General features: G+C 71.4%; 1 protein-coding gene across 1 annotated transcript; it reads right to left on the bottom strand.

Moving 5' to 3' along the window:
* Positions 1-37: 37 nt before the first annotated feature.
* NOS3 (nitric oxide synthase 3) lies at positions 38-13,539 on the bottom strand. Its single transcript, XM_077790130.1, has 24 exons — positions 12,964-13,539; positions 11,795-11,920; positions 10,970-11,118; positions 10,316-10,478; positions 9,783-9,874; positions 9,572-9,713; positions 9,195-9,334; positions 8,654-8,828; positions 7,788-7,889; positions 7,121-7,315; positions 6,387-6,460; positions 6,159-6,303; positions 5,913-6,017; positions 5,674-5,741; positions 5,472-5,588; positions 4,797-5,224; positions 4,230-4,308; positions 3,874-4,061; positions 2,774-3,403; positions 2,456-2,543; positions 2,153-2,274; positions 1,372-1,520; positions 911-1,105; positions 38-234 (listed from the first exon to the last, which is right to left on the bottom strand). The coding sequence occupies exons 1-24, from the start codon at positions 13,060-13,062 to the stop codon at positions 112-114; spliced, it is 3,894 nt and encodes a 1,297-aa protein (XP_077646256.1). The 5' UTR covers positions 13,063-13,539; the 3' UTR covers positions 38-111.
* Positions 13,540-16,378: the final 2,839 nt, after the last annotated feature.

Below are 16,378 nucleotides of genomic sequence, written 5' to 3'. Positions count from 1 at the left end.
CCGGTGCCACCGCAGGAGCCGAAGTGTCGGGCCGGGGGTATCAAAACTAAACCTTTACTGGGGGTGGCGGGAGGGGGCACAGCCGCAGGGGTGCCCTGTCCCCGTCCCCGCTCAGGGCGCCGGGCCCGGCGGGCGCCGCTCCTGCAGGGAGAAGGACTGGCTGCGGATGCGCAGGGCCACCTCCTGCGTGCGGAACGTCAGCCCGAAGATGTCCTCGTGGTAGCGGTTCTTGTCCTGCGGGACGCGAGTCAGGGCCGGGGCACACCCCGGGGGTGTCCCCCGTGCTGTCCCGGGTCCCAGCCCGGGCTGTGTCCCCCGTGCTGTCCCGGGTCGCAGCCCGGGCTGTATCCCCCGTGCTGTCCCGGGTCCCAGCCCGGGCTGTGTCCCCCGTGCTGTCCCGGGTCCCACCCCGGGCTGTGTCCCCCGTGCTGTCCCGGGTCCTACCCCGGGGGTGTCCCCCGTGCTGTCCCGGGTCGCAGCCCGGGCTGTGTCCCCCGTGCTGTCCCGGGTCCCAGCCCGGGCTTGTCCCCCGTGCTGTCCCGGGTCGCAGCCCGGGCTGTGTCCCCCGTGCTGTCCCGGGTCCCACCCCGGGCTTGTCCCCCGTGCTGTCCCGGGTCGCAGCCTGGGTGTGTCCCCCGTGCTGTCCCGGGTCCCACCCCGGGTGTGTCCCCCGTGCTGTCCCGGGTCCCACCCCGGGCTGTATCCCCCGTGCTGTCCCGGGTCCCACCCCGGGGCTGTCCCCCGTGCTGTCCCGGGTCCCAGCCCGGGCTGTATCCCCCGTGCTGTCCCGGGTCCCACCCCGGGGCTGTCCCCCGTGCTGTCCCGGGTCGCAGCCCGGGGGTGTCCCCCGTGCTGTCCCGGGTCGCAGCCCGGGTGTGTTCCCCGTGCTGTCCCGGGTCGCAGCCCTTACCCTCAGCTCGCTGATGACGTCCCCCGCCTGCCCCAGGGTCATGCCGCCTTCCTGGGCCAGGATGTGCTGCACGGTCTGCAGCACCTCGGTGGCCATGGTGACGTCCCCGCACACGTACATGTGTCCCCCGCGCTGGCACAGCACCTGGTGCACCTCGGCCGCCAGCTGTGCCCGCAGCACGTCCTGCACGTACGTCTGGGGACACGCGGGGACCTTGGCATCCTGCACGCAGCCGGCCTGTCCCCAGGCCCCCACCCGCGCCCTGACCCTTTGTGCGCTGTCCCTGTCCCTGTCTGTGTCCCAGCCCCTCACCCCCAGCTCCGGCTGTGTCCCCCAGCAACGCCCGCCCCCTTCATTTCCATCTCACCTCGTCCCTGTCCCCAGCGCCGTGCCCGTCCCAGCCTGTCCCCGTTCCGTCCCCATCCCAGTCCCCAGCGCTGTCCCCGCTGTCCCCGTCACACCTTGGGGCTCCCGGGCTCGCGGGAGAAGGCCGTGAGCACCTGGCTGAGGGCGCCCTGCTGCCGCGCCTCCTCCATCTCCTCGCGGTAAATGTGGTCCAGGGCGGGCGAGCGGCACCCGAACACCAGCACCATGGGGCCCAGGGGGCCACCTGCAGGGGACAGTGTCCTCGTGTCCCCACAGCCCCGCTCGCCCCTGCCCTGCAGCCCCCGTCCCCACATCCCCAGTCCCCAGCCCCTTCCCCATGTCCCCAGCCCCTTCGTCACTGCTGCCATGTCTCTTGTCCTACATCCCAGTGCCACCGTATTCTTGTGTGCCCATGTCCCCATGTCCCCCACCTCTCTGCATCCCTCCCATCCCCAGCTCCCTGTCCCCATCCCCACGTCCTCCCAACCATCTGTCCCCTCATCCCCGTGTCACTATTTCTCCATCCCCTTCTCCCTGGTCCCCTATGGCACCTGTATCCCACCCCCATGTCCCCGTGTCCCCATGTCCCCGTGTCCCCATGTCCCCGTGTCCCCTTGTCCCCCGTGTCCCCGTGTCCCCTTGTCCCCCGTGTCCCCATGTCCCCATGTCCCTGTGTCCCCCATGTCCCCGTGTCCCCATGTCCCCGTGTTCCCGTGTCTCCATGTCCCCGTGTCCCCATGTCCCCATGTCCCCGTGTTCCCATGTCCCTGTGTCCCCCATGTTCCCGTGTCCCCATGTCCCCCGTGTCCCCATGTCCCTGTGTCCCCATGTCCCTGTGTCCCCCGTGTCCCCGTATCGCCGTGTCCCTGTCCCCACCTCCGGTGCGCAGCAGGTGCAGCCGGTGCTGCCAGAAGCTGCGGAAGGGCGCGACGCCGGTGCCGGGGCCCACGAGGATGCAGGGGGTGTCGGGGGCGGGCGGCAGCCGGAACGAGGGGGCCCTGCAGAATTGGGGGTCACCTGGGGGGGGCTTGAGCCCAGCCCCGGCTGGGGCCGTCGGGAAATGGGGCGGGGTGGGTCAGGGGATGTGTAGGGGAGCAGTTGAGGGGGACAGACAGGGATGGCAGGCGCGGGGACAGGGAGGGCAGGCAGGGGACGCGCGGCAGGACGGTGACCCCTTACCCCCGGATGAAGGCCGGCACTGTGTCCCCCGGCTGCAGCCGCGCCAGCCACGTGGAGCAGACGCCGTAGTGGAGGGGACCCTGCCCGTCTGTGGGGACCAGAGGGGGCCGGTGGGGCTGGGGCGGGTGGCACTCCCGGAGGCAGCCCCTCACAGAGCCCCCCGCAGGGGCTGGGGACTCCTCCGCGCCCGGGCCGGGCGCTCGAAGATGCTCTGGGGACACTGGAGATATTCTGGAAACCCTGGAGATGAGCTGGAGGCGCCCTGGAGCCCCGGGGATGCCCTGGAGGTGCCCACCGCCCGTCCCCATCCCCGCTCACTCTCGCTGTGGTAGGTGACGACGGCCACGGTGAGGTGGATCTCGCCCGGGTGCGCGCCGGGCGCGGAGCTGATGGAGTAGTAGCGGGGCTGGAGCAGCGGGAGCTGGGAGAGCAGCAGCGCGGCCGGCAGAGCCACGGACGGGAACTCGGCCAGCACCTCCGGCAGCGTCGGGCACCGGAACCACTTCCACTCCTCGTAGAGCCGCGCGTCCTGCGGGCACGGGGCTGGCACAGCGGGGACCCCGAACGGCGCCGGGGACCCCCAGTGCCTGGCAGCAGCCCGAGGGGACCAGCGCCCAGCCCGGCGCGGGGAGCAGCATCCCAGCATCCCGACTGCGAGGTAACTGGCATCCCGGCGTCCCAGCCGGACGGGGGGGCCGGCACCCCAGTATCCCGGCACCCCAGTATCCCAGCCCCCCCAGCCCCTCTGCGGGCGGTGCCCCCCCCTCACCTGCGCCAGGCGCTGGAGCCGCTCCCGCTCCGCGGGGTCCCGCGCCAGCGAGCCCAGGAGCTGCAGGAACTGCGGGGTCGGGGGCGCCGCCACGTCCAGGTAGAAGGTGAGAGCCTGGGCCAGGGTGCAGGGGGGCAGCCGGGGCTGCAGCACCCAGCAGGGCCCGGGGCTGGGCCCGCCTGGGGATGGGGGGGATCGTGGCGCTCAGTTCTGTCCTGCATCCTTCCCAAGGCCCTTCCTCTTTTCCTTCTTCCTCCCGCGCCCCAGGCGCTAACCCCTTTGTCCTCCTCTTCCTCAGTCCCTTCCCATTCCTTTTCCCAGCCCCTTCCTCTCACTTCCCCTGCCCCGATTTCTTCCCTTTCCCCTTTCTCTTCCCAAGCCTCAGCCCCTCCCCATCTTCCCGCGGTCCCCCTCCGGTACCGGAGGAGTCCGGGACCCCCTCCTGTCCCCCTCCGGTACCAGCGGAGTCTCCACTACCCCGCTGTGATTGAGTTCCCCCCAATCCCCCGTGTCCCCCCCCATCCCCCGTGTCCCCCCAATCCCCCGTGTCCCCCCAATCCCCCGTGTCCCCCCAGTCCCCCCGTGTCCCCCCCATCCCGCGTGTCCCCCCAGTCCCCCGTTTCCCCCCAGTCCCCCGTGTCCCCCGTACCGGCGGGGTCCCCGTCGCGGCTCTCCAGCGCCAGGGGCTGCTCGGGGGGCGGCGGGTCCTCCACGCGCTCCAGGACGCCCCGCACCAGCTCCTCGCGGTTGGCGGGGAACACGCCCAGGTGGTCCCCGGGCAGGTGGCGCAGCCCGCCCTGCTCCGCGCAGCCCACCCGCACCAGCAGCGTCTGCCGGCTGGGGGCAGGGGGTCAGCGGGGGACGGGGCGGGGCTGACACGGGGGAAAGCGGCCCCGGGGGTCCCGCCAGTGGGGGCGTCCCGCGGATGTGGGGAGTGGAGGGGGACGGGAGATCCCGGGGGTGGGCGCGGGCCGAGGTGGGGATCCCTGTGCGGGGAGATCTCACCTGGACTCCTCGCTCTGCAGGTTCTCCACAGCCAGCACCGAGCAGGGGAACACCTGGCGCTTGTGCAGCTGGGACAGTCCTGGGGGGCGCGGGGGGTCATGGGGGAGCTGGGGGCATGGCACGCGTGGGAAGGTACCGAGGACCGGGGGACACGCGAGACCGGGGGTCATGGGGGGTGAGGAGGGCACGGGGGGCTGGGGAGGCACAGAAGGGCATGGCGAGGCTGGGACACGGGGGGGACACGAGGGGACACAGGGGTGCAGGTAGGGACGGGAGGGACCCGATGATAATGAGGGGACACGGAGGGGCTGGGGAGGAACGGGGGTTTGGGGGCGCATGGAGGGGCAGGGGGGCTGGGGGAACCAAAGGGTCTTGGGAGGTCATGAGGGGGCTGGAGGGGTCCCTGGGGGGCTGGGGGCTCACCCCACAGAGCTGTGGGTGCGGGGATCCCACAGGGAGCTCGGGGGGTGTCCCGGGGAGCCCAGGGGGTAGGTGTCAGTGAGAGGCGGGGGTGACCCGGGGGTCGGGGGGTCCCGCAGGGTCTGGGGGTCCCGGAGGAGTCGGTACCGGCCAGAGTCTCGGTGGCCTGGGGCTGTGGCACCAGCCGGTGCCTCTGGCGCTTCCAGCCCTGCGGCGGGGCGAACAGCTCCTCGGCCCCCGCGGCCCCGTCCCCCACGCAGAATGTCTCGCAGGCAGCCTGGGGGTACGGGGGGCGGTGGGTGCCAAGCGCGGGGGCCTGTGGGTGCTCCCAGCCCTGGTACCTGAACGCCGGGCGTGCCCAGGTGCAGGGCGGCTCCTGAGGGCCCCCCAGCCCCCGTACCTGGAACACCTGGCGTGCCCAGGTGCGGAACGACTCCTCCTGGGCGCACAGCTCGTCACCCTCGCCCAGGGGCAGCACCCGCTCCCCGCCCAGCTCCTCCAGCCGCGTGTCCACGGCCCGCGCAAAGGCACAGAAGTGGGGGTACGCCCGGGACCCCAGCCCGAACACCGCGAACCTGGGGGAAAGGGGGGTGCGTGCTGGTGTGAGCCCCGGTATGGGGCACCCCCCGCCCCAGCAGGGCAGCGTGCCCGGGCAAGGAGCCCGGCCCCATCCCTGTTCCCGTGGCTGTGGCCATCCCTGCGGCCTGGGTACTGCAGGACTTCCGACATGCCCAGGCTGCGGTGCCCATCCCGTGCCCATCCCGTGCCCATCCTGTCCCTGTGGCGGTGCCCATGCCGTGCCCATCCCCGTGGCCTCGGTACCGCAGGGCTCCCAAGGTTCCCGCACTGTCTGTGTTGCTCAGCTGCCGCCGCTTCTTCTTCCAGGAGGACACGAGCTGGTCGGACTGGGAGACGCTGTTGAACCGCAGCTTGTAGCTCCTGAGAGTTTAGGAGGGTGAGGGGGGTCAGGGGGGATCCTGCCCCAGGCCCAGCGGGGACCCCCCAGGACCCCCGGGGTGCTCACATGGGCGGCTCCGCCTGGGAGGTGCCAGTGTAGGGCGATGTCATCTCCATCAGGGCCTTGGAGAAGCTCTGTGGGGGGCAGGATGTCACCCCCACATCCCATCCCCACCCATCCTCACCCCATCTCCATCTGCAATCCCTCCCGTCTCTAGCCTCAATCCCATCCCATCCCATCCCATCCCATCCCATCCCATCCCATCCCAGCCCATCCCAGCCCATCCCATCCCATCCCATCCCTACCTCAGCACATTCTGGAGGGTCCCCGTTCCCAAATGTGCTGGTGACCACCAAGACCAGGGTCTCGTGCTCCAGGGCCACCACATCATACTCATCCATGCACAGCACCTTCATGGAATTCCAGGATTAGGATCCCTCCAGGAACAGCACCAGGTGTCTCCCCTCACCCAAACCCCCACCTCAGGGCACTTGGCCCCAGGGGTGGTGGGTGAGCGGAGCTGCCCCAGCTCTGCCCCTTTCTCCTCCAACCTTGGGATCAAACGCCCGGCGGAAGAGCTGGCACAGATTCCAGGCGTAGGTCCGTGACTTCCCGGTCTCCGTGGCGTAGAGGATGGTGGCCTTGACCCGCCGCGCCATCACGTGTCCCATGAGCTTGGCCGAGATCTTCACAGCGCTGCGGCATCCCCGCGGGATCAGCGGGGCATTCCCAGGGTATCCCAGACCTCCCGGACCCCCCGGATCACGGCGTTCACCTACTTGGCCACTTCCTTGAAGGTCTTTCTCCGGGTGACAGTGGTGCCCTTGGAGACGTAAACCTTCCAGGCGTCCGGCTGTGGGGCACAGGGGGTGCTGGGGCAGTTGTGGGGCACAGGGGGTGCTGGGGTACAGGGGCTGAGGGGGGCAGTTGTGGGGCACAGGGGGTGCTGGGGCAGTTGTGGGGCACAGGGATGGTGCTGGGGCAGTTGTGGGGCACAGGGGCGGTGCTGGGGCAGTTGTGGGGCACAGGGGCTGGGGGTGTGTGCGATTGTGGAGTGGGGGGTGTCGTCTCTGGGGAAGAGGGGTCAGGGGTCTGTGGGGCCAGACCGGAATGTGACCTGGGGGTCTTGGGGAGCACTGGGGGTCGTGAGGGCTCGTGGGGGGCTGGAAAGCTCCCAAAGGAGCTGAGGGAGAGCCCAGCTGGGTGCTGGGGGCATCCCAGGGATGCTCGGGGGCTGCTGTGGGGTGTCCTGGGGGCAGCCGTGGGGTTGGTGCCAGTGGAGGGGATGCAGAGGGTTGGGGGTCCTGCAGGGATCAGCGGTGCCCAGGGCGGTCCCAGAAAGTCCTGGGGGGTCCCGGGGGCTCAGTGACCGGGACTGCACCTCCAGCAGGGAGGGGGTAGAGGGGCTGGGGAGCCGTGGGGCAGGACGTGTGGGGCGGGACGTGTGGGTCCAAGCCCAGAGGCGGGCCATGCAGAGGGCGGTGGGGCAGGGTCTGTGGGGCGGGGGTCCCACCTGGTAGCGGAAGGTGGGGCTCAGGTGGTAGTTGACCATCTCCTGGTGGAACACAGGCGTGAGGCTGCCCGAGAGCGGGGGCACGATCCAGGCCCAGTCTGCGGGACACCCGCCCCGCGCCTGCCCCTCTGCCGCCAGGTGCTTCATGAAGGACTCGGTGGCCGCGTGGTGGTCCACGATGGTCACCTGGGCCACCTGCGGGGATGGGGGGCAATGGAAACCTGGGCCACCTTTGGGGATGGGGGGCAATGGAAACCTGGGCTACCTTTGGGGACAGGGGGCAATGGTCACCTGGGCCACCTGCGGGGATGGGGGGTAATGGAAACCTGGGCTACCTGTGGGGACGGGGGGCAATGGAAACCTGGGCTACCTACGGGGACAGGGGGCACAGGGATTTGGGGTTCCTGTGGCCCGGCAGTGTGGGGCTCCCAGCACTCAGAGTGTCCCGGTAAGGGGGTCCCAGCCATGGGGAGTTCCTGGCACGGGGGATCCCAGCAGGGTGGGGGTCCCAGCACTCAGAGTGTCCTGGTAAGGGGGTCCCGGCCGTGGGGAATTCCTGGCATGGGGGATCCCAGCAGGGTGGGGGTCCTGGCCATGGGGAATTCCTGGCATGGGGGATCCCAGCAGGGTGGGGGTCCCGGTGCTGGGGGTCCCACAGGGGGCCCACCTGGAAGCTGTGCAGCACAGCCACGTTCACCTCCACTGCTGCCCGGTCCTTCCAGAGGGACGAGCTGGTTCCTGTGTCCAGCCCCATGCGCTGGGCCACCTCCTGCGGGGGCCAGCAGGGCAGGGTTGGCACGGGGGTCAGACAGGGGGTCCCCGAGGGGTCTCGGGTGGGGTCCTGGTGGTGTTCAGGGTACTAAAGGGGGGATTCTGGGGGAGGTCCCAGGAGTGATCCAGGCATGGTCATGGTGGGGGGTCTCAGGGGGTTCTGATGAGGGTCCCTGGATGGGCCCGAATGGGGTCCCAGAGTGGTCCCAGTGGGGGTCGCTGGGGGGTTCTGGAGAGGGCCCAGTGTGGATCCCACGGGAAATCTTGGGGGCCCCCAGGAGGGCTCCTGGGGGGATCCCAGCGGAGTCCCAGCGCCATCCCTGTGGGGTCCCAGTGCAGTCCCCGGGGTCCTGGTCCTGTCCCGGGGGTCCCAGTGCAGTCCCGGGGTCCCAGTGCAGCCCCGGGGTCCCAGTGCAGCCCCGGGGGTCCCAATGCAGCCCCGGGGTCCCAGTGCAGTCCCGGGGTCCCAGTCCTGTCCCGGGGTCCCAGTGCAGCCCGGGGGTGCCAATGCATTCCCGGGGTCCCAATGCAGTCCCGGGGTCCCAGTGCAGTCCCGGGGTCCCAATGCAGTCCCGGGGTCCCAGTGCAGTCCCGGGTCCCAGTCCTGTCCCGGGGTCCCAATGCAGTCCCGGGGTCCCAATGCAGTCCCGGGGTCCCAGTGCAGTCCCGGGGTCCCCGTGCGGTCCCGGGGTCCCAGTGCAGTCCCGGGGTCCCAGTGCAGCCCCGGGGTCCCCGTGCGGTCCCGCGGGGCCGGGGGCTCACGGGCAGCACGTTGTAGCGGTGGCGGTCGCAGAGGTTCCGGGAGCCGATCTCGGTGCCCATGTACCAGCCGTTGAAGGGCGCCGCGGGGAACTCGAGCCCCCCGATCTCCAGCAGCAGGTTGGCCACGGCCGGCAGCGCGTGCCAGCGCAGCCCCAGCTCCGAGAACCACTCCAGCCTGCGGGCACGGGGGCTGTGGCCGCGCCCTCACACGCCCACACCGGCCCCGCAGCCCCCGTCCCGCCCGCATCCCACCCAGGGAGGGTCAGCACAGCGATGGCTCCGTCAGGGCCAGGGTCAGCACCCCGGTGTTCCAGAAGCCCAGAAGCCAGCCCAGGAGGGGGGCAGCAACCCCAGGAGGAGCCGGCGTTCCAGGATCCGCCAGGGATGGGGTCAGACCCACGGCTGCTCCGTTCCCCAGCGCGGTTCCCCAGGCTCCATCCCCTCTCCGATCCCTCCCCAGGGGTGACCCCTGGGACTCCAGGCCAGACCCCCGGGAGAGTCCCACGGCCAGAGAGATTCCGGGGGTCGCAGCCCCACTCACGTGGGGTGGTGCAGCGGCACCTCCAGGACCAGCTCCGGGGGCAGCGGGAAGAGCTCGGGGGACTCGTCGGGGCTCTGCAGCAGCAGCGGCAGCACGTCGAAGCGGCCCCCCCCGGGGGTCCAGCCGTGCTGGATGCAGAGCTGGGGGGCACAGCGTCAGGGGCGGCCCAGGAGGTGTTTGGGGCCGCACGCATTTGGGGGAGATGAAGGGGATGGGGCAGATGGAGAGGGGGATGGAGCAGCGTGAGGAGGGAGAGGGAAGAGAGATGAAGGGGGAATGGAGGGCGGCGTGGAGGGAAGACTGAGGCGAGGATGGAGAGGGAATAGAGCAGGGATGGGGAGGTGGTGAGGAGGCCTGGGGGCGCAGGGTGCCCCCACCTCGGTGATGTCCACGTTGGCAGGGTCGCCCCGCACGGAGCCGTCGGGCTGCCGATAGCCCGCGTAGCGGATCAGCTGCGGGTTCCAGATGCGGAAATCGCCGCGGCCCGGAGCCCGCGGGGGGAAGATGGTGATGGCGGACCTGGGGGCCGGGAGGGCCGTCAGGGCAGCCTGCGGCCGCGGGGGCCGCGGGGCGCCGGGGGGTTCTCACCGGATGTTGCCGCGGTTGGTGGCGAACTGGATGTGGGAGCAGAGGAGGCTGAACATCTCCCCCAGCCCCGCGCAGTCCCGGGCATCAAACACCTGCGGGGGCACAGGGTGCGTGTGCGGGACCCCTGCGGGGCGGCTGGGATGGAAGCCCCGGGGGGACTCTGCAGGCCGGGAGGCCCTTTGGGACAGGGGTCCCCATGGGGCCGGGGTGGCGCGGGGTCTCTGTGGGGCGGGAGTTCCCTGTGGAACCGGGGTCCCGTAGGACGGGGTTCCGTGAGTGGGGGTCCCCTGGCTCCCTGTGCTAGGCAGGGTCTCTGTGCCGTGTGGGGTCAGCCCAGGACACGGGACACGGTTTGAGGGTCCCCGCGGTGTGGGGGTGACCGCGGGGGTGTTGGCCCCTGTGGGTACCCGGGAGATGGGGTGGGGCTCCTGTGGGGTGCGTTGGGCTGCCTTTGGTTTGGCGTCCCCGGGAGTCTGGGGTGCGCTGGGTCCCCGTGGGCTGCGGCGGGTGAGGGGTCGCGGGTGGGGCCGCACCTGGAGCTTGTTCCACTGGATGCGGCCGACGCAGCGCGCCGCGTTCCGCCAGGCCTGCTTGGCGCCGAAGGCGAGCTCGGGCTCCCGCAGCCGGTACGAGCCCGAGGCCGCGATGGCGGCGGCCACCTCCCGCAGCCGCTGCGTGTGCGCCGGCGAGTTCTCCCTGCGGGGGGACCCTCAGCGCCCGCAGACACCGGGACCGCCCCCAGCACCCCCAGACGCCGGCGCCTTCGGGGGTAGGGCGGCCAAGCGGCGGCAGGGCTGCGGGGCGCTCTGGGGCACCGATGGGCAGGGATGGGGGATCCGGGGGTGCTTTGGGGGAGAGGTGGGGATATGGGGCACCCCAGGGCATGTCAGGAGCTACGGGGGTACCCTGGGTGCAGATGGGCACGTGGAGTGCTCCGAGCAGGAATGGGGCTGGGGGTACTTTGCGGCAGGGGTGGGTTTTTGGGGTGTCCCGGGACAGGAATATGGAGGTGTTTTGGGCAGGGGTGGGGCTATGGGGTGCCCCGAGGCTGTGGGGTGCCTTGGCACAGGGGGGGCCCAGGCTGTGGGGTGCAGATGGGGCCATGGGGTGCCCGGGGCAGGGCTGGGGCTGGGCTGTGGGTGCCGCAGGGTGCCCGTGCCCGCTGTTGGGGTCCCGTCCGTGCTCACCGCCGCAGGGACACGTAGTACTGCGTGATGAAGTCCCGGGCCAGCTCCAGCAGCTCCTCGGGCGGTCGCGTCCCCTCGGGGGTGGGGGCGGGCAGCGGCCGCGGCAGCACCAGCGACCCCAGGCAGCGCTGCCCCGAGCAGGGCACCTCCTGGGGGGTCATCAGGCGACCCCCGGGTCACACGTCCCCGTCCCTGCATCCCCTTCCACACCCTGCCCGCGTCCGGCACCCCACAAACGTGCACCCCCAGCCCTGCCCCCTGACTTTGCCCCCCCGTCTGCCTCCTGTCCTGCAGCCCCCCCCAGTCCGCAACTCCAGCCTGCGCCGCCTTCCCCCTGCCGCTATCGCTGCTGTCCACCCGCCTTCCTCCCCTTCAGCCAGACACCCCACAGGCGTGCCCCACTGCCGTGCCCCATAGCTGTGCCCCCGTGCCCGTGCCCCCGTGCCCCACAGCCGTGCTCCACAGACATGCCCCACAGCTGTGCCCCCACAGCCGTGCCCCACTGCCCGTGCCCCCATGCCCGTGCCCCACTGCCCGTGCCCCCGTGCCCCACAGCCGTGCTCCACAGACATGCCCCACAGCTGTGCCCCCACAGCCGTGCCCCACTGCCCGTGCCCCACTGCCCGTGCCCCCACAGCCGTGCCCCACTGCCCGTGCCCCCGTGCCCCACAGCTGTGCCCCCACAGCCGTGCCCCATAGCTGTGCCCCCGTGCCCGTGCCCCATAGCCGTGCCCCCTTGCCCGTGCCCCCACTGCCGTGCCCCACAGCCGTGCCCCCGTGCCCGTGCCCCTGCCCCGCGCCCCCAGCCGTGCCCGCGGCCCGGACCTGCCCCGCCGTGGCGCAGAGCGTGTCGTAGCTGATGCCCCCCGTCTCCCAGTTCTTCAGGCGGGCAAAGCGGGGCGGCTCCGCGGGGGAAGAGGGCGCCGGGCTGGGGGGCGACACGGGGCACCCCTGAGACCTGCCGGGCACGGGGGCTCAGCCGGGGGTCTCGGGGGAGTGGGGAGAAACGCATGCCCCCTCCGCACTCGCTGCCGGGCTCTGAGCCCGGGACCCCTCGGGCGCGGGGACCTGCCCGGGGGATGGCGACCGGAGGGCCCCGGGCGGAGGGAGCAGCGGCCGGGCTGCGGCGGGGACCGGGGACGTCCCCGACATCTGGTGCTGCTGGGGACCGGGGGGTCCCGAGCCCCCGCATCCACCGCGCGGGGTGGGGGTGGCAGGGAACGGGGGCAGGGGATGGGGAGGCTCAGAGGGCGGGGGCGCCTCAGGGTGGGGGCAGAGGCTGGGGGGCCGAGCTGGGGGGATCAGGGGATGTGGAGATCAGGGGACGGGGGAACGGGATGGAGGGCTGAGCTGGGAGTCAGGGAATGGGAGATAAGGTATGGGGGGCTGAGTTGGAGGGGTCAGGAGTTGAGGGGTCGGAGGATGGAGGGGGCGCGGGCCGTGTGAGTGTGAACAATGGCCATGAGTCAGAGCGGGCTCCGGGCCACCGCGGGGGGAGGACAGGCCCCCCGCCCCATGCCCGTCCCTCCCGAGCCCCTCCGAGGTGTGGGGTCCCCACTCCTCCATCCCCACTGGACCCCACGGACCCCTCCCCATATGTCCCCCGATGTGCCCCCAGGCCGCTCGCCCCAGCGCAGCCCGGCGGGTCCCACGGGCCGCCGGGGCCGCGCCGTGGGCCGGGGACACCGTCACGGCGCCACGGGCATTGCGCACAGGGCTCAGCTGCCGGCGGGCTCCGTGTTCTGCCCCAGCGCCCCACGCGAGCCTCCCCGTCCCCTCCACGGCGGGACACGTCTCCGGTGGGCTCGGGCCGTGTGCGAACATCCCCGCCAGGGAGGAGGGGGTCCCGACGAGGCCCGGAGCTGCGGCAGGTGAGTGCCGGTGCTCCGGTGCCCCGTCCGTCCTTTCCGCCCCATCCCTCCCCATCCACCCCGTCCGTCCCACCGGGGCTCCTACCTGGGGGGCTCGGTGACAGCGGCGGGGGCAGCGGCGACAGGGGGGTCCTCGGGAGCGGGGCCGCGCGGGCGCGAGCAGAGGCCGAGGCCGGGGCAGGCGCGGGGGGCTCCGGGCAGGACCCCCGGCAGGTTCCCCATCGCGGCCCCACTGAGCCGGGAGCGGCCGCTTCCCGCTTCCTACTGCCCGGGGAAGTGGTGACGAGGCCGCGACGCCCCCGCCCCGCACACAATGGGCACCGCCACCGCCACCGTCACCGCCACCGCCGCGCCGCGTGGGACGCACCGGCCACCCCAGCGGAGGGCGTCGAACCCGCTGTGACCCCCGGCCCCCGGGCATGCGGCCATGGGGGGGGGAGCGACGGCACCCAGAGAGGGGACACGGCCCTCGGGGAACTTGGGAACACGCATGACACCCGGGTGGGACGCAGCCCTGGGGGGAGCGTGGAACTGGGGGGGATATGTGGCCCTGGGGGGCACGCACGGCAGCCAGAGGGGGACACAGCACTGAAGAGGATATGGCACCCACGGGGGACACGGAACTGGGGGGACACGCACGGCGCCGGGAGAGCATACACACGGCACTGGGGTGGACATGGCACCCTGGGGACACAGCGATGACACCCAGCGGCAGGACACAACGCTGATGGGGGACACACAGCACTTGGGGGGCCGCGGTGGTGGCAGGGACCCCCATCCTGGCCACAGAACACTGTGCCCCCCCATCTTTGCAGCGGGCGATTGGATGCCCCGGGGGGGTTCCCGGGCCGGCCCCAGCCCCCCGGCCGTGGGGCGGATGTCCTGCGGGACCCCCCCCATTTCCCGCTGCTTCCACCCACTTCCGGCCATTGACGCGCTGGGCGCTGCCGGGGACCCCCAGGTCAGCGCCCCGGGGGAACCCTGCAGGGGGGCGTGCACCCCGCGACCCTCCCGGGGGCGCCCTGGGAAGCCGGGCGGGATGGGGGGTTCACCCCAGCTGTCGGCGGGGAGGCTCCTACGGCGACCCCGGAGTGGGGCGGGGGTCGCGGGGGTCGCGGGGGTCGCGGGGCTGGGGGTCCGGGACGGGGGTGCTGTCGGGGTGCGGGGGGTGGCCGGGGTAGAGGGGTCCCCCGGGTCCCGGGGTGAGTCCTTCCGGAGGTTCGAGGAGGGGCTCGGCCCGCAGCTCACGCAGCGACGGGAAACCGCGCCCGGTGCCGGCTCGGCGGTTCCTTCCTGCGGGGGGAGAGCGGGGCGGGGGTAACCGGGAGGCGCGGGGCGGGACCGGGGCACGGTGCGGGGGGCAGGGCCGGGCCGGGGGGCGCCGCCGGGACCGCGGGGGGACACGGACTGGGGTCCGATCAGCCCGTCTCGGGGGTCCCGGCTCGCCGGCCCCGCCCGGGGGTGTTCCCCGTCCCCCGGCCGTGGGGCGGGAGAGGGCTGTCTGTCACGACAGAGCGCCCACCCGATCGTCCGCCCTGCCCGGGGGGCGGGACTCGGCCACGGGCAGGCGGGGGTGATGAAGGTCAGGCCTTGATCCCCCCCCGCCCCACAGCCCCTCCAGTTCCACAGCCTCCCCTGTGCCACGGCCTCGGCCAGCCCCACCGCCCCCCGTAGCCCACAGCCCCCGCCCGGCCCGGCTGAGCTCCGCTTGGTCCGCTCTGTCGGATCAGGTCCATCTGGTCAGTCCGGTGGATCCATTTGTGTCCGGTCGGTCCTTTCGGGTCTGGTCGGTCCCAGTCGATCCATTCGGGTCCATTCGCGCCCGTTCGGGTCCGTTCGAGGCCGCTGGAAGCCTCTTGCAGCCGGTCGGTCGAGCCGGTCGGGGCGGGAGTGGCCGGATCGGTCGGCTCCGGTTGGCGGAGCCCGCCCGGCCGGACCAGCTAGTTCAGTCGGTCTATTCGGGGCCGTTCGGGTCCGGCTGCTCCAGTCGGGTCCGGTCACCCCGGTCGGTCCCGGCGGTCGCGGCCCCGGGCCCGGAGCCATTTTCAGCACCTGGGACAGAGACCGGGAGCGTCCAGGCCAGCGTCAGGCTCGGGACTAGACCGGGACCGGGCTGGAACGGCGCGGAGCTGGCTCTGGGACTCGGGGCTGGACTGGGCTCTGACCGGGACTGACACCAGGACTGGAAGAGAACTGGGACTGGACTGGGCTGACGTGGGACTGGGATCGGCGCTGGGACCAGAACCATGGCTGGGACTGGGATTGGTCTGGACTGGAACAGCGCTGAGACCCGGACTGGACTGGGAGGGATCTTTGTGACTGGGACCAGACCTGGGCCAGAAACGGACGGGGAGTGGATTGGGACTGCATTAGACTGGGAAGGAACTGGACTGGTCTGGAAGTGGACTAGAGCTGGAATTTGAGCTGGGACCGGGACTTGGACTGGACTTGAACTAAAATTTGGACTAGATGGAGACTGGTACTGGGACCAGACTGGACTGGGAATGGACTGGGAGAAGGGGGACTGGGATTAGGATTTAACTGGGAGTGTGACTAGACTGGGACCACAACTGGACAGGACAGGGACTAGATGAGGTCTGGGCTGAGACTGGGACTGGAGAGGACTGGGAGTGGGACAGGGACTAGAACTACGACAGAGACTGGAATTAGGATTGGATAGAGAATAGGATTAGACCGGGATCGGGCCTAGGATAAGGGCTGACCTGGGACTGGTACTGGAGCTGATGCTGGTTTAGGCTGGGTGGGGAGGCTCCCAGCAGGACCCAGCTGGGGCTGTGTCTGGATGCTGCACTGCTGCCCCACATGCCCCGTGTTCCCATGTCCCACTGTCGCCGTGTCTCAGTGTCCTGGTGTGCCAGCGTCCCCATATCCCGATGTCCCAGTGTCTTGGTGTGCCACTGTACGTTATTCTGGTGTCTTGGTGTCTACATGCACCAATGTGCCCCAGCGTCCCGATGTCCTGGTAACCCAGTGTCCTCGTGTCCTCATGTCCAGGTGTCCTCATGTCCCAGTGTCCCTGTGTCCCCGTGTCCCGGTGTCCCCGTGTCCCTTTGTCCCCGTGTGCCCGTGTCCCTGTGTTCCCATGTCCCAATGTCCCTATGTCCCCGTGTCCCCGTGTCCCTTTGTCCCCGTGTCCCCGTGTCCCTATGTCCCTGTGTTCCCATGTCCCAATGTCCCTATGTCCCCGTGTCCCCGTGTCCCGGTGTCCCCGTGTCCCCGTGTCCCTTTGTCCCCGTGTCCCCGTGTCCCCGTGTCCCGGTGTCCCCGTGTCCCCGTGTCCCTTTGTCCCCGTGTCCCCGTGTCCCCGTGTCCCCGTGTCCCCGTGTCCCTGTGTCCCCGTGTCCCTGGGTCCCCGTGTCCCTTTGTCCCCGTGTCCCCGTGTCCCCGTGTCCCTTTGTCCCCGTGTCCCTTTGTCCCCGTGTCCCGGTGTCCCCGTGTCCCTTTGTCCCCGTGTCCCCGTGTCCCCGTGTCCCGGTGTCCCCGTGTCCCTTTGTCCCCGTGTCCCCGTGTCCCTTTG

This window comes from Lonchura striata, chromosome 1, assembly GCF_046129695.1.
Source record: "Lonchura striata isolate bLonStr1 chromosome 1, bLonStr1.mat, whole genome shotgun sequence".
Lineage (NCBI taxonomy): Eukaryota > Metazoa > Chordata > Aves > Passeriformes > Estrildidae > Lonchura > Lonchura striata.
The sequence above is the reverse complement of the archived record's forward strand: the minus strand, read 5'-3'. Positions and strand labels throughout refer to the sequence as shown.

Coding starts and splice junctions, on each gene's coding strand:
- NOS3 (XM_077790130.1), bottom strand. CDS start 13,062: ATGGGGAACCTGCCGGGGGTCCTGCCCGGAGCCCCCCGCGCCTGCCCC. Junction 9,875..10,315: donor TCCAGTGGAACAAGCTCCAG/GTGCGGCCCCAC, acceptor GTGCCCCCGCAG/GTGTTTGATGCCCGGGACTG. Junction 7,316..7,787: donor CTGTGCTGCACAGCTTCCAG/GTGGGCCCCCTG, acceptor CCATCCCCGCAG/GTGGCCCAGGTGACCATCGT.